Source organism: Oryctolagus cuniculus, chromosome 5 (assembly GCF_964237555.1).
Source record: "Oryctolagus cuniculus chromosome 5, mOryCun1.1, whole genome shotgun sequence".
Taxonomy (NCBI): Eukaryota; Metazoa; Chordata; class Mammalia; order Lagomorpha; family Leporidae; genus Oryctolagus; species Oryctolagus cuniculus.
In genome coordinates, this window is record NC_091436.1 from 10,768,163 (window position 1) to 10,793,298 (window position 25,136).

Below are 25,136 nucleotides of genomic sequence, written 5' to 3' on the forward strand. Positions count from 1 at the left end.
AGTGCAGTGGAGGATGGCCCAAGTGCTTGGGCCCTGCACCCCATGGGAGACCAGGAGGAGCACCTGGCTCCTGCCTTCGGATCAGCGCGGTGCGCCGGCCGCAGCAGCCATTGGAGGGTGAACCAACGGCAAAAGGAAGACCTTTCTCTCTGTCTCTCTCTCTCACTGTCCACTCTGCCTGTCAAAACAAACAAACAAACAAACAAAAAAGAAATTACACTTCAACAAACAGACAGGAAAGTGTTCTGCCTCAAGTGACACCATCTCATCTTTCCATGGGGACTGGACATTGGCGGAGTCTTTTTTTCTTTTTTTAAAGATTTATTTATTTATTTGAAAGGCAGATGAGTTACAGAGACAGAAGGAGAGACAGAGAAACAGGGAGATCTTCCATTTGCTGGTCACTCCCCAAAAGGCTACAACAGCCAGGGCTGGGCCAGGCCGAAGCCAGGAGCCAGGAGCCAGGAGCTTCCTCAGGGTCTCCCACGTGGGTGCAGGTACACAGGCAAGTACGTAGGCCACCCTCCATGGCTTTCCCAGGCACATCAGCAGGGAGCTGGACGTGGAAATGCTGACACTTGAGAACCACGCCCATACGGGACAGCGGTGCTGCAGGCCACGGCCTTAACCCACCATGCCACAGCACTGGTCCCTCCGCAGGATTCTACACACCACCTTGAAAACAGAACTGAACTATGACCGGACGAGGAGGAGGCCGGACAACTGGGACTCCCACTGCAGGAGCCTCTCTCCCTCTTCCTCCCCTGCTGTCCTGGTTGGCTTGGGGAGGGGGTGCTCCCAGGTGCAGGTGAGAGAGAATTCTGCGGAGCTCTGAATTTGGGAGAGCTTCAGCAGGGAGCACACAAACCCGTACAGACCTGGGTCCACAGACAGAAAGTTATTTTCTGACTATATAAGCTGAAAACATATTTCTTAACCTGTCTCCTCTTTGTCTCCTAACAGCAGAGGGCAACCAGAAACAACACGTCCCATGCAGGTATGCATTAGTAACTGAATTAAGAATACAGCCATTCAGTGTGTCCTTTTCCGTTAGAGCCCTGACGTCATCCTCCAAACTATTCTTCCTCCCTATGGCTTCTCACCTGCACCCTCCCCGGGGGCCCTCTGAAGACCTCTCAGGTCAGCCTGGGCACCGGATCTCTCCTTTCCAGATAGTGTCTCCCCACTTCCGCCCTCCCCCCAAGCTGGGTCCTGCGCACAGCGGGGGCACCATTTCCCCAAGCAGCACTTCCTGGCTAATCCAAGCAAAAGCCCCCCGGACTGCAGAGCCTCCACAGGCTGGGCGCCCTGCCAACCAGAGACACGCCGGCTGTGCTGCCTAATTCACTTATTCATAGGTTTATTCTTAGTCTACGCATTTCTTGAGCTGTGAGAACTCCAGTGTATTACCAGGTAGCACACTGTAGAAACGTATCATGTACACAAGAGGCTGGCAGGAAAAAAATGCTTCATTAAAATATTTGTGTAGGAACTTCTAGTAACACGCACATGAAATGCTCGTGTTTCTCTCTACTCTCCGTAGAAACCCACGGCAGTGACAGCAAAAGGAAAAGAGAAAGCAAAAATCCACAAGGACAAAGAAAATGCAAGGTGAGATGATGGCAGATAAGAGGTCAAAAACATTTTTGGAAGGAGAAAAGCAGACAGAAAAGTGATAATTAAAATTTTAATTTGTTCTAGGTGAGAGGATAAATAGCGAGCTAATTAAAGTGCAGAACCCCAAAGACTCAGGAATCCAAGGGTGGCAAGGGCTGGGTAAGGGGCAATCCGGAGCTCCCCTCCCCGGCCCGCACCACCACGCTGCCAGAAGCCCAGAGGACCACCGTCCTGAGAGTCACGGAGAAGGGGCTAGGACAGGCCCAGCCACTGCCCCACCTGCAGACCTCCAGGCACCTGATGTCCTCCAGGGGAGGAAGTGATGAGCGGGCAGGCAGGGCAGGCACAGACTACGCAGAATGGCCCAAGGCCCTCCCCATCACAGGCCCACCAAGGGACACAAGGGACACAAGGGACACGGCTGTCCAAGGAACACAGAGCTTCCTGCCAGCCCCTGAACGAGTGTCACACGCCACCAGAAAGCCAGGGGCCGCAGACACTGCACGGCCTGGGCAGCAAAGACACAGTTAAGGACAGCAGGACAGAAAGGACACAGCAAGCACACTCCCTGTAGAGGAAACCTTCCAACAACACCTTAGTGTAATTTTCAGTGACGCAAACTGCTATGTATGTGAAATAAAAATAAGATGGTATTAAAAAAAGGAAAATTTGATGAACAAAAACAGGTTCATGGAAACTATGAAGAGAGAAATAAATTCACCAGAAGAGTTGAAAAACAAACTAAGAATGCCTGCCAGGAAAGAGAATAAAAAGATGAAAAGGGGATGAAGACAAGGCTTGAAAGTTACAGGATTAATCCAGGATTTATAACGCCCAACTAGTGAGATTTCTAGATAGTGAGAAAGAGAAAATAAAGATGAGAAAATTATCAAACAAGGGCACATGTGCACACACACACAAATCAGAACTGAGTTCCACACTGGATAGTTCTGGCAAAATGAATGGAAAAATACTCAGAGGTTCATCAACATTTTAGAAATCAGAGAAACAAAAGCTTCTAAAGTCTCCAGACAGGAAAAAAACGGGCAGCAGACAATGGGCGAGGCCTGGACATATCGACAGAAATGCTGCAAGCTTAGAGCACAATCGCGAGCACCAGCTTTTGAGGGAAAACTGCACCCAATCTAGATTTGCACATTCTGCAGCCAAGCCACCAGTCAAGTGTGAGAGCGAAACAGTGTCTCTCCTGCTCCCTTCCTGAGGAGCCGCTGGAGGAGTGCCCCACCCACATGAAGGGACACGGAAAGACAGAGGACATGGACTCAGGAGATAGGATCTGAGGTCAAAGTGATTCCAGGAACGACAGTCAAGGGACACTGTACCACACACATGCAGCAGGCCACTGGAGTCAAGCGCAGAGAATGAGTCAGGGTCCCCATGAGGGCTCCGGCTTGGCCACCACTGTTGGCAAAAGCCACAAAACAATCAGCAACGGGCAAGACGCAAAGTGCCTGCTTCCAGATCAAAACCCACCACGGCTGGCCTAACTGAGAGAATTGAAGGCAGCAGAGTGAGTCCAAGCCGCAGGCACGCCTGGGAATACGGGCTGTGATCCTAGATCATGGAAGCAGAGCTTTCCATTTTTAGTTATTTCTGTATGTATTTATTTTTATGTATTTAGACACAGAGGGAGAGACAGAAACACATACACCCACAAAGAGAGAGAGATCTTTTGTCCACTGGTTCACTCCCCAAATGCCCACAATAGCCAGGGCTTGGGCCAGGCTGAAGCCAGGAGCGTGTAACTCAACCCAGGTCTCGCACATAGATGTCAGGGACCCAAGTACTGGGGCCATCAAATGTGGCGTCTCCCTGAACATAGAAATGCTGCTCTAAACACGACAGCCATCTGTGAACAGGGAATCTCACTGCAGCAGGAGTCAGCGTACTGAGGAATCAGTTGTACCATGTATCTGGCCTAAAACTGCTAACACACACATTTCTTTTAAAGAGTAAAACAATGAGGCAATTATCCACTCTGGGATCACAAAAACTTGTACCTTAAGGAAATAAACTCATAGGTTGTGATTCAACTATACACAGTTGTCTTACATGTTCATATTACTATAATTGCTAATTTAAACAAAAATTATGATATAAAAAGAAATACAAAGGTCAAGGAAGTAAGTTTTTATTCAAAATGTAGCTTTCTGGGGCTGGTCTTGTGGCGTTGTGAGTTAGGCTGCTGCTTGGCATGACCTCGTGCCATATAAAAGTGTCTGGGATCAAGTCCTACCTCCCCTTTATGATGCAGCTTCCTGCAAGGCGCCTGGGCGGCAGCAAAACACAGTCTAAGTATTTGGGTCCCTAACACCCACGTCAGAGATCCTGATAGAATTCCTGGCTCCTGGCTTCAGCCTGGCCCAGCCCAGGCTGTTACATGCATTTGGGGAAAGAACCAGCAAATGGAAGATAGGACTCTCCCTTTCTCTGTCTCTCCCCTGCTCTCTTTCATTCTGCCTTTCTAATAAATAAACTTATGATAATAAAATATAGCTTCTTTGTATATTTTTATATCATTATCACACAAGAATAAGCATTTAGAATACTGAATATTCTCTCTGGACAGCAAACTGCTAGCAAGTTCCTGTTTCTGAAAGCAAAGCTCATCAGCAATGGAGCCTGCGCTGCCAATACAAGCTCCTTACACACAAACTTCACTGTCACAGAGATGTTGTGCTTCCTCCTCTGCATGATTTCTGGGCAGAAGAAAGTAAGATGAACAGACACACAGGCAGTGTTGACACGGTCGCCTCAGGAAGACAGTGTCTGCAGATACACTACATGTCTGCTCCTTTCTCAGTACAGGGATAGACTGGGAATTCTCTCCATTCAGGAAGCCCAAGCGCTGACTGCAAGGAAAGGGAGAAAATGAATCAAGATTCTGCTAGCCGGCCGGCGCCACAGCTCACTAGGCTAATCCTCCACCTAGCAGCGCCGGCACACCAGGTTCTAGTCCCGGTCGGGGCGCCGGATTCTGTCCTGGTTGCCCCTCTTCCAGGCCAGCTCTCTGCTGTGGCCAGGGAGTGCAGTGGAGGATGGCCCAAGTGCTTGGGCCCTGCACCCCATGGGAGACCAGGAGAAGCACCTGGCTCCTGCCTTCGGATCAGCGCGGTGCGCCAGCCGCAGTGCGCCGGCTGCGGCAGCCATTGGAGGGTGAACCAACGGCAAAAGGAAGACCTTTCTCTCTGACTCTCTCTCTCTCTCACTGCCCACTCTGCCTGTCAAAAAAAAAAAAAAAAAAAAAATGATTCTGCTAGCTTTTAAGCAGTAGCCCTGTGGCTTTCTGAACTGATCATCAAAATAGGGCAAAAATAAAAGGAAATTTTGGAGGCAAAGGGAAAAAGCTAAATTCTACGCTCGTAACCTTGTGCAAACTTAAAATGTGAAAAATTATGTAAAATTCACAAAGACTAACTGAACTTGGGCCAGCACCGTGGTGCAGTAGGTTAATCCTCCACCTGCAGCGCTGGCATCCCATATGGGCGCTGGTTCTAGTTCCGGTTGCTCTTCTTCCCATCCAGCTCTCTGCTGCAGCCTGGGAAAGCAATAGAAGATAGGCCAAGTGCTTGGGCCTCTGCACTGCACAGGACACCTGGAGGAAGCTCCTGGCTCCTGGCATCAGATCAGCACAGCTCCGGCCATTGCAGCCATTAGGGGAGTGAACCAACAGAGGGAAGACCTTTCTCTCTCTCTCCCTTTAACTGTAACTCTACCTCTCAAAAATCTTATTAAAAAAAAAAGACTAACTGAACTTGAAAAGCACCCCTACACTTGGCTCAGAACACTCTTCTGTCCCCAGACCAGCAAACCCCAGGTCTCCCTGGAGCACAGCCTACCATAACCCACGCAGCTTCAAGTGCTCCCAGAGCACAGGCCTCGGATGTCTCCCACGCACTCACCACGCTGCACTCTAAGCACCTGCATGCACGTCTGTTATCCTGAGCATGTTCAAGTTCCCCCAGGATTATCAATAGATGTCTGATGACAGCTATGAGAACGAACCATCAAAGACCTTAGGAATACTTTGTCAAGTCAACAAACCAAAACAATAGCAAAGCAAACTGATATTCATGTAATTTACTGAATGCAAAAGACCACTTTCCAAAATTCACTAGGGACCTGTTGTACTTACAGTCACTCTGGATTCACATATATGGTCTTCTCCCCACAGAGCTACATGCCCCTCCTTGCCGTCAGGGCGCCAGGCAAACACCTAGACCTGCACTAACCACCCTGCTTCACTCCAAGCAGTGCCGGCATCCCATATGGGCGCCAGTCCAACTCCCAGCTGCTCTACTTCCGATCCAGCTCTCTACTATGGCCTGGGAAAGTGCTGGAGGATGGCCCAAGTCCTTGGGATCCCTGTACCCACGTGGGAGACCTGGAAGAAGCTCTTGGCTCCTGGCTTCAGATAGGCCCAACTCCTGCTATTGCGGCCAGTTAGGGAGTGAACCAGCGGAAGAAAGACCTCGACCTCTCCCTCTCTCTGTCTCTCTGCCTCTCCTCTCTCTGTGTAACTCTTTCAAGTAAAATAAATAAATATTAAAAAAAGAGAGAGAGAGAGAGAGATACTGATGGATGCTAGAATCAATCTTAAAAATACCAAGTGAAAGAAAGCAGAACACCAACGGTCTCCTATTACAGGACTCTACCTATGCAAACATCCAGCACAGGGCAATCCTGAGGGAGGCAGGTGAGCAATCGCCCAGGGCTGGAGGAAGACTGCAATGGAGACTGACTGCTGAGTGGGTTCAGGAGTCCCGTCCAGTGGGGACATCAATGCTGAACTAGACCACGTACTACACTGACAGCTGGCCTGCACACTTTCAAAGGATTAATTTTATATTACATGAAGTTCACCTCGAAAAAAGTTCCTGCAAGTGTCAGACACAGTAGGTAATATTTAATTTTCAATTTGGTAAATGTCATAAAGAACTCTTCATAAAACTAATTTCAATGCAAGATGAGTCTACTTTAATTATAATCAGTCTTGTTTAAAAATAAAACTCAGTATACACAATGAGAGGAGCATCCCAGTTTTGCCAGAATCAAACACAGTGCCAGCAGGGCCCGAGGTCAAGTGCAGAGGACCAGTGAGCCAGCGCATCCATCTCCACAGCCTGGGCCCCGTCTTCCCTAGGGTCCCTCGTCTGCAAGTGCAGGACTGTAACAGCTCCTACCTCAGAAGGCCACAGCAAGGGCTGAGTTCATCCAGGTCAAGCAAATAAAACAGGGCTTGGCACAGGGTAATCCCTAAGTCAACATTAGTTACTCTTGTTATTGAAGCATGATGAGGAGTAAGTGGGAGTACCCAGCTTAGAGCACTCAGTTAAGAGCTGGCACAGAGACTGTGGTCACTGTCAGCCAGTGACAAGCTCTCACGTTATCCCCAAGTAAGGATGGGGCCTGGGGAGGAAAGGACAACGATGATGACATCTACAATGAGGGCTTGAACCCATGCTTCCATACAAGTGAAAATTATCTGTCTATGGGAAATCCTCAACAGACAGCAGTATACAGGCATAACGTTTAAGAACTCAACGTAAACCACGCAAAATGACCCTCAGTGCAGAGGTCATTCTAGGTGACCTCAGCTTTGGACCACAGGCTGCACATGTGCACAATGCACCCTTCCTGCAAGTCTCATCAAATGTGAAATGATTTCTTGTACGAGCAGTGGTTCAACTATTCAGCTACAGAGAAATAAAACATTCTGTGGCAGGTTTCCTCCCACGAAGAAGCCTCCTCTTGGCTGCAGGGGAAGCGTGGCGGAAGCTCCCCACAGCGGGGCAGGCGCCATCCTCCGGCCCCACTCAGCCCCACGTGCGCAGAGCCCTGCTGCTACCTGTGAAGGAATCCTCTTCCTGCCACAGCCCACCCCCACCAGAGAAACACCAGCCTGACTCTCTGATGGGCTTTCCTCAGTAAGCAGTGTTAGGGTGAAGACGCAAGCACCCGTCTCACGCATGCCAAATCCACTATCTGCTCAGTATGGAGAGAATTCTGAGAAGTCTGACCAGCCACAAAGGAAAGCAGCAGGTGTCTCTGATCCACCCAACAGGGTTGCATCCGAGAGAAGAACACCCTGGTCACTGACATTACGTGCTCAAATAGACAAGACAGAAAGCCACTCTGCTAGAACATTCTCTCAGGGCCCCCACATTGCCTTGGGGACCTAACAGCAGAGCTCAGAATGAAGCCCGGTCAGTGGCTCCTGCGGAGCAGCAAGGGCACGAGGACTTCACTGGAAACCAGAGAGCCGTGGTGACTGAGCCCTCTCGGGCTGCCAGCAGATGCGTCGCTAACACAGGCGGCTGGGAGCAAGTGCTCAACCTAGCACTTCACGTGCCAGTCCCGACACTGGCCTCCAGCTTCCTGCTAATGCACACCTGGGAGGCAGCAGGTGATGGCCCAAGTACTTGGGTTCCTGCTACCCACATGGAAGATCTAGACTGAGTTTCCAGCTCCTGGCCACAGCCGCAGCCCAGCCTCCGCTGCGTGGGAAATGAACCAGCAGACGGGAGAGCTTGCACTCCACGCTTGCTCTCCCCTTCCCTCTCCCTCTCCCATCTCTCTGCCTCTCCAAAATAAATAATAATTTTAAAACCACACAGACACTTTTGCAGAGTCTACCATTCCACAAATTCTTTCACTCATTTGTTTAAGAGGTGTCACATACACTCTGGCTAAGAGCCCTAGAGCAGGAACAAAACACTGCTGTCATGGAGCTCATGGTCCAACAGGGCCATCAGACAATAAGCAACAAGACGCAGTTCACGGGATGGTGCGCAGCACGGGAAAGAGGCCCTGGCGAGGGCCAAGGGGAGGAGGCTAGGGGCAGAGAGGCAGGTGAGCCCAAGAGCCTTGAGTAGAATGGACAGTGCAAGAGGAAAGCCATGGCCTGCCATATACCCTCTAAAGGAACCATTTTGGGAGCTGCACTGAAAATAGAAGCTGGTGCAGCGTGAATGCAGAAGGAAGCCAGCAAAGAGCCCACAGTGATCCTCACACGGGACAGGGGATCCCTGGGAGATGCTGGCAGTCAGCCAAGGCTGAAGACCACTGACCCAAGACAGGCCACTTAACTACTTTAACTCCCAACTTATCTTGTGAGATTCCTACTGTTGTTTAGTGTTTGATTTTCAGGGATTATTGAAGGAATGTAGTTAGTTAATTTCACAGATGTCAAATAATAGCCTTCAATAGCTTTACTAAAAGTTATTAGTTATAGCTTTCTTAGAATTGTGGAAATTTTAATATAAATATAATTTTTGTGAAAGCAGGCAAGTTAAATCTATTTATTTAGTTAGCTTAAAGATTATACTTTTATTTATTTGAAAGGCAGAGTTACAGAAAGAGAGAGGGAGAGTCAGAGAGAGAGAGAGAGAGATCTTCCATCTGCTAGTTCACTCCTCAAACGGCCACACGGCCAGGGCTGGGCTAGACCAAAGCCAGGAACCCAGAAATCTTTTAGGGTTTCCCGTCTTGGGCCATCTTCCACACTTTCTCAGGCACATTAGCAGAGAGCTGGATCAGAAGTGGAGCATTAGGGACTCAAATCGGCACTCATGGGATGCCGGCATCAAAGGAGGTAGCTTAACCCACTGAGGCACAACAGTAACTCCTAAGCTTGTTTTAAAAACTCTCAAGTAATTCTAATAAGATTTGCATCTCAAAAATAAAAATAATAGAAATACCTAACATATTTTAGATTAAAGCCTACATACATAAAATACATCAAATTGATAGGTACAAGAAGGAACAGTATAAACGATAGTAGAGAAGAGGCAATGTATACCATATGTAATCTTTACACTCATACAAAAAAATCAAATATATCAATATAAACTTCCTTAAATAAATGTAGCTTTCAAAACTACAAGTGAAATCAGCTAACATTTTCTCATTACTCCTTCAAGTATACTCTGGTTGTGTCTCACTTTTAGGAAAAAGGCTAAAGATTTTGAAATCTATGTTTCAGGGCCAGTGCTATGGCGTAGCAGGTAAAACCGACACCTATAGTGCCACCAGCCCGTATGGGCGCCAGTTCACGTCCTTGCTGTTCCACTTCCAATCCAGCTCTCTGCTATGGCCTGGGAAACCAGCAGAAGATGGCCCAAGTCCTTGGGCCCCTGTACCCACATGGGAGACCTGGAAGAAACTCCTGGCTCCTGGCTTCGGATGAGCGCAGCTCCAGCCGTTGCAGCCAATTGGTGAGTAAACCAACGGATGGAAGACCTCTCTCTCTCTGCATAACTCTGACTATCAAATCAATCAATCAATCAATCAAATTTTAAAAAAAATTTTTTTTTTTGACAGGAAGAGTTAGACAGTGAAAGAGAGAGAGACAGAGCGAAAGGTCTTCCTTCTGTTGGTTCACCCCCCAAATGGCTGCTATGGCCAGCGTGCTGCGCCGATCCAAAGCCAGGAGCCAGGTGCTTCCTCCTGGTCTCCCATGCGGGTGCAGGGCCCAAGCACTTGGGCCATCCTCCACTGCCCTCCCAGGCCACAGCATAGAGCTGGACTGGAAGAGGAGCAACAGGGACTAGAACCTGGTGCCCCAACCAGGACTAGAACCCGGGTACCAGCGCTTCAGGCAGAGGATTAGCCCAGTGAGCCGCGGCACCGGCATTTTTTTAATTCTTAAAAAAAAATCTGTTTCACTCAAAATGTGATCCCTCCTAACAGAAGTCTACTAAGAATGTCAAATTAAATGTTTAAATCCACCTATAATTTAAAAACCAAGTAAAACAAGTTAAATATTCTAGAAATTTAAATTTTAAGGAGCAAATAAAAATTACCATATCTAAAAATCTTTCAAAACTATTTTCTTGGTACAAAACTACATCTACAGGGAACTTTGGCATCAAAGCAAGTAGCATCTGCTACCGACTTGGAAGCAGAAATGTGAGGTGCAAATGTATTTTGTTGGTAAACCTTAAATAAATTCATGTTCACTACAGAAGAACTGAGGAAACCAAGAAAAATGTGGCCAACAAAAGGCTATTATTTATAGAAATCCGCAATCAGCAGAAGGGCTCCAAACACGTCAGGTGTACAAGCAGGGCAGCTTGGCCCCGAGTTTCCCAGCACAGAACACGGGTGGGTAAACAAGCTGCCAGCGACATACTTAGGGAAACCACACAGCAGTTCAGGGCTTTTACTGACCAAAATGTTTGTGTTTACACACACAGGCCTATGTACACACATATTAAAATATGCAAGGGATCTTCAAAGAGTTATGCGAAATGCATATTATGGAAACACTGCATGGATTTCAAATATTTCTGACACCAAAATAAACTTATCTTTAATTCTATATTCCAAGTATACTTGAGGTTCCCTCCTATATTTCATACATACACACACATTTCATCACAGGAGAATGCCACTGTCATACAATGTCCTGTTTCGCATACATACACGGTGCATACGTGCACACAGATGCTGGGGGGTATGTCTGTATCAGATAGCGGGAGTCTGAATGTGGAACAGACATCACAGCCACTCCAGACCATGAAGCTACGGTCACACCCGCCTCTCGCATCCAACCATATGCATCAAGATCAGGAGGGCTAAGCTCTTCTTCAGATCAAACCAAAATCAGGGACTTCCTATTGCGTTCACATTTAGGATTCAATGACTGAATTTAAACAAACATTTCATACCAAAAAGCTCTGGAATTTTTAAGTCTTAAACCAGTCCTCCCACGCATCCTTACTTTTCAAAGATATTTTTCAAACTATAGCAAAACATGGTTTTAATTATACTTGAAAGAGAGGGAAAAAAAAGATTCTTCAGAATAAACCAAAATACTAAGTAACACAGGTGGGAATCCTAGAAACTGCCTGGCCGCCTTAGTAACCCCGGAGAAAACACGCATTTTAGCCAAACAATTGTAATGTTTGCCTCTTTTTTAGAAACATCTGCTGCCAAAATAAACATTTGCATTGGAAGAAGTGTTTTGGCTGCTAAGATGGTACCAAATAAAATGCTTATGTTCTGAAATAAATATTTTAGTCAAAAAACATGCAGGAAAATCAACATAGCCAAAAGAGTGTAGAAGATAAACTAAAGACACAAATTAGAGAATCTATGCCTTTGTGAAGTCGTCGCTGAAAGATCTGTTTTTAATTCGGTTTTCACTGAGATGTAAAGTGGTAGGTTCAGAGGGATCAGCTTAAAACTGATTTCTATTTACCTTTGTCACTTTCAAAACAACCATCATACGCCATGCTCTCGCTGCAAAGGTCTTCGCAGTACCAATGTGTTTGAGAAAACTAAAAAAGTCCTGTTTTTCCATTATAAAAGCATTCATGAATTGAAATCTCTCATTTTGCCATCTTCCCCTTCCCTAGCTTTATAATTCTAATGTGCTGCATAATCGAACATCTGCGACAAGATAAGGATAGTCATCAACCCAATAACCCAAAAACTCAAGAAGAATCTCAGACCACGTAACTGAAATTTGCTTGACACAAATAAATAATTTAAGCTTCTGTAGCCTATGTTTCCCGGGTGCTATTTTTTACACAAAAATCTTCTTTAAAGCAAATTGGCAAAGGCCCTCGTGTGCATTCAGGGCATCAGGAGACAAGGAAAATGAAACAAAACCTCTGCTCACTCACATCCATGATCCAGCAAGAGTGCCTTGCTGTCTTCACGTTTAGGGGAAAAACCTGCACAACTCAGTGTCAGGATCCAGTAAGCCTGCAGATCATGCACCTTCTGTGGAGCTCTGTAGTAGATGAAATCAGCCAGTGTACTTCTGCTAACCATCCCCCGGTCTGAATTCCAGGAGCCTGGAGGCAGAACATCCTCCACAGAGGCATAGAAAATTCATTTCCCCTCTCAGCTCAATAAAAACCCAAGTAGACTAGGTTTTAGGGCACCGTGCAAAACTAATCTGTTTAGCCATGTATTTGCCTGATGATGTGAGAGAATCAGCAAGTGAAAGACCACAAATCTAGTTCCAGTTAATAAAGGCTAAAATGATGTAAAATGATGCACTGTTATCACATCATGCTTCAAAGACTCAGTCATGAGGACATTTCAAAAACAAAATTATCACCATACAAATCAAGATCACCAGGTTAATACTAAAACCAAACATTCAGAGGCCAGTTCCCCCTGCCTCTCTAGGCAGTGATACCATCCATGTGAAATTTCATACAGGCACTGCAGTGGTTTCTGCCTGAACACTCATTTAAAATTCCTATCACAGGAAAGGAATGCCAGCCAGAAATCAAACTGTGACCCCCTGAGCCAAAGACAACTTACCACTCAGCTGGTAAGTGGGCAACTCAATTTATAAACCTGAATTCCTGCATTTTAATCCTTTGCAGAAATATATGAGCAATATTAAATGAACTGGATTCAGCTCATTAGAGGCTCACAAACCAAACACTGAAAGCTCTGGAAGTCATCCAAGGCAAAGTCATGCCTAGGTGGTGACGTCCACTCAATAAATACTCAATGTCATGATTATCTTCCAACTTTTTCCTTAAAGAACCTTAGCAGTCAGGAGGACAACAATGCTCAGCCAATTACATTAATCCTAGAAGATGGATAGGACCAGCAACCAATCACAGAGCTGCAATGGACTTTGTATACAAATTCGTAATTTCCAATATTTGCTAATAAAGCAACTCATTAAAAATTCTTCACCAAAGAACACAGTCTAAAGATAAGAAAATAAGGGCATGTGTCTGAATAACCTTTACTCAAAACCTTCACTATGTTTTTCCATTTCAAAACTATTAACAACTGTCCACATGAACTTGGAAAGCTCTATGTCTCTTGCAAAATATTACACACTTGGGGCTGGCATTGTGGCATAGCAGGTAAAGCCACTGCACAGGCTGCTGACTTGAGTCCTGGCTGCTCCACTTCTGATCCAGGTCCCTGCTAACAGCCTGGGAAAGCAGTGAAAGATGCCCCAAGTACTTGGGCCTTTGCCACCCACAAGGGAGACACAGGTGAAACTCCTGGCTCCTAGCTTCAGCATGGCTCAGCCCTGGCCATTGCAGACATTTTGGGAGTGATCCAGTGTGTGGGAGATCTCTCTCTCTCTCTCTAACTCTGACTTGCCAAATACAAAATAAATAAATCTTTAAAAAAAAGGTTACACACCTTTAAAAAATATATTCACAGCTATTTTCAGCCTTTTATATGTCAAACAACACTATATTTCAAAGCTGTTTTACGACTAAATGAGGTAAAAACAATACAGATTATTTATACCCTTGACTATGATTAAGTCAATATGAAAGGTTGATATTTCTGCACCTAGGATATTCAGTTTCTTATCAGATACACTATTTTCCTTTCATTATCAGAAAGATCTGGCTTAATTAGAATTGGGCATTTCTTTTCATTAGTAGTAAAATGCCTAATCTAAAATCTTAATTAAAAAATTTGCTGAAATACTTGGTGAGCAATCTCACCCCTTCAAGTAAATACAAGAGTTATTATATTTTTAAAATATTTAAGCATCATAGGGATTACATTAAATCAGGGAGCAAAGAGAGAATATTTATGCACGTCCTCTACTTTCAGCCATACACGTTTGGGAAAATAATAATGAAAAAAATCTTCCTAAGTTATCATTCTTCACACACACCCTCCATCTGCTGGACTGCTCTGAGACTGCAAACTTAGCCCATATCTAAAACTTCTAATAAAAAGACCTCCAGTCTGCGTTCCAGCTACTCTGCTTCTGATCCGGCTCCTTGCTAAAGGTTCAAGTGCTTGTGCCCCTGCCACCCACGTGGGAGACTGGGATGCAGTGCCTGGCTCCCGGCTTCTGCCAGGTCCAGACCTGGCTGGCTGTTGCAAGTAACAGATAGCAGAAACAAAAAACAAAAACTTGCCCCAGTCAGATGAGAGAGAAAGAAGCCCTGAGTTGCTTGCCACAATACCCCTGACAGGGAAACGAGAAGAGGAAGCTTCAGAAACTAGCAGCGGAGGCACCTACTTCTCCCCGCCTCACCCCAGCCCTGCTGCTTCCCACAGCCTTCCCACCTCCTCTCTGCCCGTGGCAGGGTATCCTCCAGAACTGTGAGACCCCAACACAACCAGCTTAACACACAATGAGGACTCAGCAGCAGCTGCCTGGGCCTCCTCGCCCTCCACTAAAGGCGAAGCGGCTTCAAAACTAAGAGGAAGAGTGATGACATCACAACTCACACCGCGCTTCATCCTGTAACGCGCCTCCCACACACAGTCCGTAGCCTCAACTACACACTCCTGCTCTAGGAAGCAAAATATTGCTGGAAGAAAAGAGGAATGCGGAAAAAAATTAAGCATACAATTAAAGTATCCGACTGATTGAGAGTTCCGAGTGGCTCATTTTTAACCACTGAGGGGTGAGATTTTTCCAAAAGTAAAAACTGTTTAAGGAATGAACAGCCAGGATTCAAAGCCTGAGCCATTTCTATCTTTCCCCCATAGCTGCCTTAAAGATACAGGGCAAAGACAATATTCAGTCTATGAAAAAGGAGGCTCGGAGGCAAATTATTAACGGGCCTTTAGTACCCAGCTATGCATCATGTAAAGTAGGCCAAATCACTTTCTACACTCCAGAGAGAACAAGGGTTCTCCCCACCTCCCCCTCGCCCCCACAAAAGACGTTTGGTCAAATGCAGGCAAGCATTTCCTGGGAGGAAGTACTGTTAACCCTGGAATGGCTGCTGGGCAGTAGGAGGGAATGCCCTGGTCTGGGAGGCATTAAATGCACCCGCATTGCCCCATGCACTCCAGGACACAGAGTGCAGGATGGCAGTTTATAAATAAGCCGTGCTGGTGTGCCTGGTAACTAAATGTCCCAACAAGCCTGAATCTAATTTAGTCTTTTCCAGATTCCACGCTTCCTCAGGCCAGCACAACAAGGATATACTCTCAAGTTTCCAGAGACTGCAGGTTGACTGCTGTCCAAAGGCAAATGGCCACCTAAAGTAGCTCCATTTCACGCCAGAGGAAACGAAGGCAACCGTGGGGTCTGCCGTTTAAGAGCAGGAAGTATTTTTGTTAGATTTAAGTAAAAGCACAAAACTTATCCAGAGCTAAGACAACAAACAGCATCAAATCCTAGCAGATGAAATACAGAAAATCCTTTCAGCAGTACCTAAGAAATAATTTGGTAAGCAACGAAAGCAACGTCAACATTAGGAAATAAAAAAAAAAAAATTAAGTTGATACCATCTTCATGGAAAGACTTTTAAATAGCTTGAAAATTCACCTTAAGATAGGCTACTCACAGCTCAAAACCTGATGCTCTGACCTCAGAAGTGCTGGAATGCCAAGTTCACTCCAGAGTTGGATCTATATAATCCGTAGCTGAAGTACAACAGGGTCTGTCTTCCAAATACAGCTAGTACCTCTGGCCTCCCCAAAATAGGACCCTTGTCCACTCTGTTCTAAGAGGGTCTCCTTTCCATCTTTAAAACACAATATCTGAATTACTTAAAGAAATAAACTAAAAGAAAGCAGAAAAATCAGTGAAATGCTCCCTACCTCTCCTGACCGACAAAGGTAGACAACAGAAGACGGTGGAAACTAACAGCACAAATGGAAAGCACGGGGGCGAAACCAGCACCAACCTGTTGCTGCGGGTACTGCATCCCACCCATGGTCCCAGGGGCCCGACCCTGGATGCCGATCGGATACCGCTGCGGGCCTGGGGGGCCGTAGGAGCCTCCTGGGTAGGGGCTGCTCTGCTGCGGCTGGGAATGGGGGCTACTGCCCATCCCATACAACTGAGGTCTCTTCATCACCATCGGATCCATTGGGCTGCCCTGGGGAGAAGTAGAAGAAGGTCTATTAATTCACCGCTTATCATAAAGGCAGAAATGTCTGCTGTACTGACATGCACATTAAAAACACAATTATTATCAATTTGGAAAATATTAAAAACAACCTCACAAGAACCCCGAAGACCATTAAGAATAAACCTAGACAGATGAAGGACATTTTAACTTTTGAGAAGGCTGCTAACAACTAGGAAGGGTACAGAGTAAACAAAACGGAGAAAGACTCTGCATCCTAAGCAGAGATCACACATTTGCATCTAAAATTCTATTATGCATGTAGGAAATGAACACGATAGTTAATCTCATCCAGCTCCTTTTAACTTACTTGTAATAAGGACAAGGGATATTGAATAATTAGCAACACTTTCTGACTTCAAAGTATTCTCAGAATAATGATTTTATTTTAGACCTGAGTCTGCAAGTCCCGGTTAAATATTAGTGCATCCGAGAGTGTTCATTAAAAAGCGAAAGGACATTTTTTAGATGATGCAGAATGTCTAGGGTAACGATTTTCACAGATCAGTAGTGTACAGAGATAAACACCCAGAGCCTGAGTCACAAGCCTCCTTCTCTATGTAAGGAAGCATCTTAACAAACACAACCGGTTCAAAAGTAGACTATGAGTTTTATTTTTGGTTCACTGAGTCAGTTGCTGGGCCTCAGGGCCAAGGCCACACCATAGGAGCCAGGAGTGGAGTCTGGGCGGGGCCTTCACACCCTTAGGTGTGACCAAGAGGCAGAGCAGCTCTGAACACCCCTTGCCCAGGACACAGAGGCCAGCACTCAGGAGAACCCGCCTTCCTTCCAAGACTGTACAGATCCCTACTGTGTGCCAGACTCTGCGTCCCCACCCAGCCAAGAGCACGGGGAGCTGCAGGAGCTTTTCCCAAGCAACGGGAAGAGGTTCGAGGTAGGAATGACAGCACAAAGCTCAAGTTCACGGGCATGAACTGTCTGGTGTGGGTAAAGAAGCATAAGCAGTCAGGTCCACACAGAGCAGGAATACGCAGAGAAGCAGCTGAAACAGGCCCACTGAGCAGGGTGAGTCTCCCAGGTCATCTTAAGGCTTCAGGCTTCGCTCGTGGACAGCCACTAAGAGCTTTCACCGAGGGCTGCCGTCAGGCTGGCTGTCAGGAGCATGGCTCTTCGCAGTGGCTGGAAGCAAGTCAGGCCGGGGCACAGCAAGCACACAGGTGAGGCTGAGGTCCTAACCTGGCAGCAGTGCTGGGAGAGGGAAAGCCCAGATTCTGTCACACTGAGGAGGGAGACGCAGCAGGTCTGGGAGACTGAGCAGGGAGGGTGGCCTGATGGATGGCAAGATACCACCTAAGATGGGATCAGCAGGGGGAGCTGCCCTCAACACCCCCACATCCCTGCTGGGGGGTGGGGTTCCAACAGGAAACCAGGTGAAAACACTCAGAGACGCACTGGAAGTGCAGCCTGGGAATGGAGTCTGGCCTCACAACACAAGCAGGAGAGCGGGCATGTACAGGCAGGGGCGTCCCCTCTCCAGAGCAGTGCAGTCAACGCTCAGGGAACACCGGATGAATGACCCAACAGGAAGCAAGCAAAGCCCACAGACTGAATCCAGGAAGAATGTAAGAAAGGAACGGGTCGAGGACTAAACCACAGAGAAGACCCTTTAAAGGGCACGAAAACAAAGGAGCCCGCAAAGAGGCCCGAAGAATGGTCAGCAACTGTCGTCAGACATACTACGAGTGTGGTGTAATGGAGGAGGAGCCACAGATGGCAACACGACAAGCAGGCCAAACAGCCCCTGGGGTGCATGAAGGTGAAGATTAAAGCTGAGCTTGGGGCCGGCGCTGCAGCACAGTAGGTTAATCCTCCACCTGCGGCGTCGGCATCCCATATGGGCACCGGTTCTAGTCCTGGCTGCTCCTCTTCCGATCTAGCTCTCTGCTATGGCCTGGGCAGCAGTAGAAGATGGCCCAAGTGCTTGGGCCCCTGCGCCCATGTGGGAGATCTGGAAGAAGCTCCTGGCTCCGAATCAGCACAGTTGCAGCCGCTGTGGCCATTTGAGGAGTGAACCAGAGGACGGAAGACCTCTCTCTCTGTCTCCCCCTCTCACTGTCTGTAACTCTACTTCTCAATGCAGGGCAGCAGACAAGGCACTGTTCGTTCTAACAAAGGCTTCCTGGAGGAAATACCTGAGCTCAGTCTCGAGGGATTCACAAGAATGTGCCGGGAACTGTTAGCACCTTAACTGCACAGAGCACGCAGGTGGCAACAGGGTGCTGTGCCCTAGCCCCCACTCTACAAAGGCCAGTCCTGCTCGAAGTCCCAACTATGTGGAATTGTAACCATTCCTAGTTTCACCAGCCAAGAAAACATTTGGACTTCAAATGACAGGAACTGAATGACAATAAGCTGTGTTATAGCACTGGACTGGCTTCACAATTAAACACATGAGGACAGAAAACTAAATTCCTGGGAATACTTTTAAATGTTTGTGTGGCAGACAGAGAAAACTTCCCATCCACTGGTTCACTCCCCAGATGTCCATGACGACTGGGACTGATCCAGGCCAGGCACAGGCCTGAAACTCAATCCAGGTCTCCGCACGGGTAGCAGGAACCCAATCACGAGGGCCATCGCTGCTGCCTCACAAGGTCTGCACTGGCAGGAAGCTGGAACCAGGAGCTGGGTGGGGCTCAGGCCCGGTAGTCTGACGTGGCACCCAAGCATCGTAACTGGCATCTTCACCATTAGGTGAAGGGCTCAAGCCCCTCGGAATTATTTAAATTACAACTTATGCCTGAGAAAAGCAAAATATAATTATTTTCCAGATTTTCTTTCAAAATATGAAAAGAAACAGTCTACAGAAGTATGAAAATCAAGTTGAACCGGTGATTTCAAAATCAGCCAAGTCAAGGAAGGGCCTACAGAGAGGATGCGTGCATCAGATTTCAGGCCGAGTGTCCAGTTCCGGCGGCCCTCTCTTAACGGTCAGTCTGGCTAGACCAGGGCGCAGCAAATGTTTGCTCATTTCACGCGGAACACTGAAGGATCAAAACTGGCTTAATTAGAGCAGAAACCATAAATGGGAAAGTGATTGGAATGTCTATATTTTCATGGTATAGATAATACTACAGCAAATTCATCTTCTCGGTGACTAAAATTGTTTTGTAATATCTGTCTCATCAGTGCCATCAACTCTCACAGGCCTACTTAAAATTCAGTTAATTTGCACCCATGTCAAAAATGTTAGCATAACCCTGAGATTTCTGAAAATCGAAAGCATGAAATACAGATTATCTGTACTTCTCAAAATGCATCAAATATCTTTCAATGAGGCTTTAGATATGAAAACAGATACTCATACAGTGCAAATTATTTAATTTTAACCTTCTCTCCTTACAGCTATTACTAAATATTCATCCACAATCCAGATTCGTCCCGCTGTGTACTCTTGCTATTTTTAACATTAAATATGTGCAACTGTAGTATCTTAAACCCTGCTTTTTACTGTTTTCTTAAAGAAACCGAAAAGCAAACCCAGTTTAAGACTTTACCAGGGGCTGGCACTATGGCACAGCAGGTTAAAGCCCTGGCCTGAAGCGCTGGCATCCCAAATGGGCGCCGGTTCTGGTCTCGGCTGCTCCTCTTCAGATCCAGCTCTCTGCTATGGCCTGGGAAAGCAGAAGATGGCCCAAGTCCTTGGGCCCTGCACCCACGTGGGAGACCTGGAACAAACTCCTGGCTCCTGGCTTCAGATCGGTGCAGCTCCAGCCGTTGTGGCCAACTGGAAAGTGAACCAGCAGATGGAGGATCTCTCTCTCTGTCTCTACCTCTCTCTGTAACTCTTTCAAATAAATAAAATACATCTTAAAAAAAAAAAGGACTTTACCAAAAAACAAAGGCCGAGTTGCTTCTAATATTCACAGCTAATGCAAAACCATTTTATGATTTTTAGTCACCTATTCTTCCACTGTTACACTTGGAAGTATGACCACCTGCATTTCATAAAGCTAACGTTGTCCCAGGGACATCATCCTCATTAAGCACTGTCCTCAAATCCTTTTCTAAATAGGTTATTCCAAGCTTTTTCTCCCTGGACAGCGTAACACAACTGCTACAGTTTGTACTTCAATTTTGTAAGACAAGGCAAGAGCTTCAGAGGCCACAGTATATAATTGCCATTTTCAAAGAGTTAGCGTAACCAGTCTGGTTGTAGTTACTTGGCTTCTAATGCAATTTTATTCCTTGATAAGACTTCCTGCTAATTCCTCCTCACACAGATATGCTTTTGGATATAATGTATGAGTTCTGTCTGTCTGTCTTTCTCTCTCCCCCTCACATACACACACAAATATATACCTTGTTCAGATCTCTTTCTGGAAAACAGAATGTCTTCCCATTAACTATTAAAGGAGCATAACATAAATTTTTTAAAAATGTTGTGTTGGATTCTAAGCATAACTCAGTTATATTCTATGTTAAATAGACTTTCGGAGGCCGGCCTAGGAATCTGGCTATTGCCTTCACCACGATTAGCCAATTCCAAGAAAAACTCATACTTCTCATACATACTCTAACTCGCTATACTCAGATGCTCCTCCACCATCAGCACTCTTAGTGTATGCCCACATGTATAACTGAATTTGTGCCCAAATATCAAGCTATAGATATTTCTTTATGAATATAATTCACAATTTGTTTCAGACCAATTCCTTAAACCATAAGTTGGAGAAACACTTTTGCAAAACACTGCAGAAAGAACAACAATATATCCACATAATGGAGAATACAGACATGAAAAAGTCCCAGCTACCTGAAACTATGCTGACGAGGGGCAGCAGCAGCCAGAGAGACTGGCAACAGTCACTGTCATTTTGTAAAGTCATCCGTGTTGACTTTGTGGTGATGATGTCTAATACAGCTCTAAAATGGTTCTGCTCTTCCCAAAGCTGCATACACACCTGTCCTGGCTGTGCAGAGGAACAGGAGGAGAGCTGCAGCCAGCTATCCAGCACTTGCCTCCCACCCACTCCCACCATCACCCCTGCCCCTGCCCCACAGGGTGCTGGTCCGGCTCCCATTCTGCCCTCTGCCAGCAAGCCCTGCTCGGGCCCTGTCTGTCCTGCTACGGGGACCGCGGAGCCCTCCTTCACACCCAGAAGCCCTCCCCCTCCACGGGACCTGCCCAGGATCGCCCAGACGCTGCCCTGGGTATTTCACTCCTGTGCTATTTTTCCATTTTCCGCACATGACTTCTTTCCTCCCAAGTCAACTCACATGGCCGTGTCTCACACGGTATACAGCACAAATGATGTGGGCAACTGAGGTTACTGTGCGTGCCTGGGAATGCCCCCAACCACACAAAGCATCTGGCCTAGGGACTGAGACACCCAGAGTCCCAGCTCCGCTCCCTTTTCCAGCCTCCTGCTAATGCACACCCTGAAGGCAGCAGGTGACGGCTCAGGTACTTGGAGCCCTGCTCTCCACATGGGAGACTCAGAGTTCCTGGCTCCTGGCTTTGACTTGGACAGCCCTAGCAGTGGAGGGCATTTGGGAAGTGAACCAGTAGATGGACAATTTCTCTCTCTCTCTCTGCCTTTCATGTAAAATGAAAAATAAAGTTTTAAAGTTCATGAAAAAAACTTTGCAGGAATTTCAAACATTGTTGCATGAAAATGAACTTTTTGGGGCCAGTGCTGTGGCATAGCGGGTAAAGCCGCCGCCTACAGTGCCAACATCCCATATGGGTGCTGGTTCAAGTCCCGGCTGCTCCACTTCCAATCCAGCTCTCTGCTATGGCCTGGAAAAGCAGTACAAGATGGCCCAAGTCCTTGGACCCCTGCACCCAGGTGGAAGACCTGGAAGAAGCTCCTGGCTCCTGGCTTCAGATCAGCACAGCTCTGGCCGTTGCGGCCATCTGGGGAGTGAACCAGCAGATGGAAGACTTCTCTCTCTCTCTCTGCCTCTCCTTTCTTTGTGTAACTCTGACTTTCAAGTAAATAAATAAATCTTAAAAAAAGAAACTTTTCTAATTCTCTATCTCAAATAAAATTTTTATTTTTTTAAAGATTTATTTATGTATTTGAAAGTCAGAGTTACACATAGTGAGGAGAGGCAGAGAAAGAGAGGTCTTCCATCCGATGGTTCACTCCCCAGATGGCCACAACGGCTGGAGCTGCACTGATCTGAAGCCAGGAGCCAGGAGCTTCTTCCGGGTCTCCCACAGGGGGGCAGGGGCCCAAGGAGTTGGGCCATCCTCCACTGCTTTTCCAGGCCATAGCAGAGAGTTGGATCGGAAGTGGAGCAGCCGGGTCTGAAACTGGCGCCCATATGGGATGCTGTGTGCTGCAGGCCCGGGCATTAACCTGCTGTGCCACAGTGCCAGCCCCTCAACTAAAATTTTTAGAACTGCAAAATATCATAGGATTTCTAATTTTCCAGTTTATTAGCCACAAAATATTGGTATGTTATTACCTAGTAACTTATTACCTAGTAGTTATTTTATTTTACCTTGTAAAATAAAGTAACTTCTAAGGGCCGGTGCTGTAGCATGATAGGTTAAACCACCACCGACAGTGCTGGCATCCCATATGGGTGCTGATTTGTGTCCTGGTTGCTCCTCTTCTGATCAAGCTCTCTGCTTATGGCCTGGGAAAACAGTGAAAGATGGCCCAAGTGCACCCATGAAGCTCCTGGCTTCGGACTGGCCTAGCTCCAGCCATTGTGGCCATTTGGAGAGTGAACCAGTGGAGGAAAGACCTTTCTCTCTATCTCTCCCTCTCTCTGTAACTATCTCTCTCAAATTAAAAAAAAAAAAAAAGTAACTTCTATAACCTTCTATAAAAAAGACTGACTACATTTGGGATTCTGAACTCCTCAGAATGCCCTGTGCATCCACAATTTAGCATTTAGTGTCAGGGGTTCATGGAACTTCCTCCTCTCGAAACCCACCCAGAGACCCTGACGTGGCATTAGCCAACAATGGCAATACCTGCCACGCATTTCCAAAGCACTTGAATACTTTCTCATGAGGTCACAGTTCCTTATGAACTCAACAATGAAACAGAGAACCTCAGAACTGAAGGGCATCTTACTACTTCAGTATGTATGAATCCTCAAAGTGTCTCTAACCACCAACGGTATTTCTGCAACCAACATCCGTGAGTTTTTACTTCGGACCTGTGGCAGAATAGTTGCGGACAGCTGTAGCTGTTTCCCTTTGCTGAGTGAAATGTGTCCCTTTGTAGTCCCCTTAACCTCATGGGTACTACTGAGGTCCTGGCTTCCATTTCCCCGGAATCGCCACTGCCACAAACGGAGCCCGAGGTCTTGGGTTCTCCAGGCAGCCCCGTCCCCACACCAGGAGAGACCACGGCCGCTCTGTCTCATAACGCATCAGCCCCGTCCCCACACCTGGGGAGACCACGGCCGCTCTGTCTCATAACGCATCAGCCCCGTCCCCACACCAGGGGAGACCACGGCCGCTCTGTCCCGTCCTCGTCAGCCCCATCACCACACCGGGGAAGACCACGGCCGCCCTGTCTCATACTCGCCATCCCTGTCCCAACACCTGGGGAGACCACGGCCGCCCTGTCTCATACTCGCCATCCCTGTCCCCACACCTGGGGAGACCACGGCCGTTCTGTCTCGTAATCGCCATCCCTGTCCCCACACCAGGGGAGACCACGGCCGCCCTGTCTCGTCCTCACCATCCCCGTTCCCACACCTGGGGAGACCACGGCCGCTCTGTCTCATACTCGCCATCCCTGTCCCCACACCAGGGGAGACCACGGCCGCCCTGTCTCGTCCTCACCATCCCCGTTCCCACACCTGGGGAGACCACGGCCGCTCTGTCTCGTCCTCGCCATCCCTGTCCCCAACCGGGGGAGACCACGGCCGCCCTGTCTCGTCCTCGTCAGCCCCGTCCCCACACCGGGGGAGACCATGGCCGCTCTGTCCCGTCCTCGTCAGCCCCATCACCACACCGGGGAAGACCACGGCCGCCCTGTCTCATACTCGCCATCCCTGTCCCAACACCTGGGGAGACCACAGCCGCCCTGTCTCACACTCGCCATCCCCGTCCCCACACTGGGGGAGACCACGGCCGCCCTGTCCCGTCCTCACCAGCTGTGGACCCCAGCGCTCCAGAGGCGGGGCTTCACCTCGGCGTACCATGGGATGGCTCATTTCTCGGCACCATTCGGCCGGCTGAGATTTTTTTTCGGATCCTCGTTCTGACATCTAATAAATGAGCTGCATTTTCTAGCCTGACATGAACCACAAATGAGATCAGCATCACGTCACTGATGACAAACCCTGAAGCCCCCAGGGAGAGGACAGCGCCCTGGGCTAACCACTAGGCCGCTCCTGCAGTCTGATACAGATGCGGGCACCCGCGTCCTCTGGAAGACCCTCCCTCCGGCCCGGCGCTCCTCCCGCACACTCCCTGCTCCTGCTATGAAAGCACAAGGCCTGCCCTCTCTGCGGGCGAATGATGACCTCCTGCTCATGTCAGATTCCTCCTCCTTCTCCAGCAGTCCCGTAAGCAGCCAAGGATTAGAAACACAGAACTGACACGCAGGGGTAGAGGAAACGGCAGGGGTTAGAGTTGGACACATCTGGGTGTGGACCCTGCCTACACAACCTGTTAACCCTGGACATTCCGGCTGGCTGTTAGGAGTACGGTCACACTCACCTCCTCGTGTT

The 25,136-nt window shown here is 47.6% G+C and overlaps 1 protein-coding gene across 21 annotated transcripts in view; it reads right to left on the reverse strand.

The window, feature by feature from the left end:
* The window catches only part of ARID1B (AT-rich interaction domain 1B), a 449,775-nt gene that overhangs the window by 375,565 nt on the left and 49,074 nt on the right, over positions 1-25,136 (reverse strand). For 20 of the 21 annotated variants that reach the window (XM_051855227.2, XM_051855222.2, XM_051855223.2 and 17 more), the window contains one exon: positions 16,242-16,436. The exons of the other annotated variant lie outside the window; for it this stretch is intronic. In XM_051855227.2, the coding sequence (XP_051711187.2) occupies positions 16,242-16,436 (195 nt within the window). The remainder of the gene's footprint in view (positions 1-16,241; positions 16,437-25,136) is intronic. 21 annotated transcript variants of the gene reach the window in all.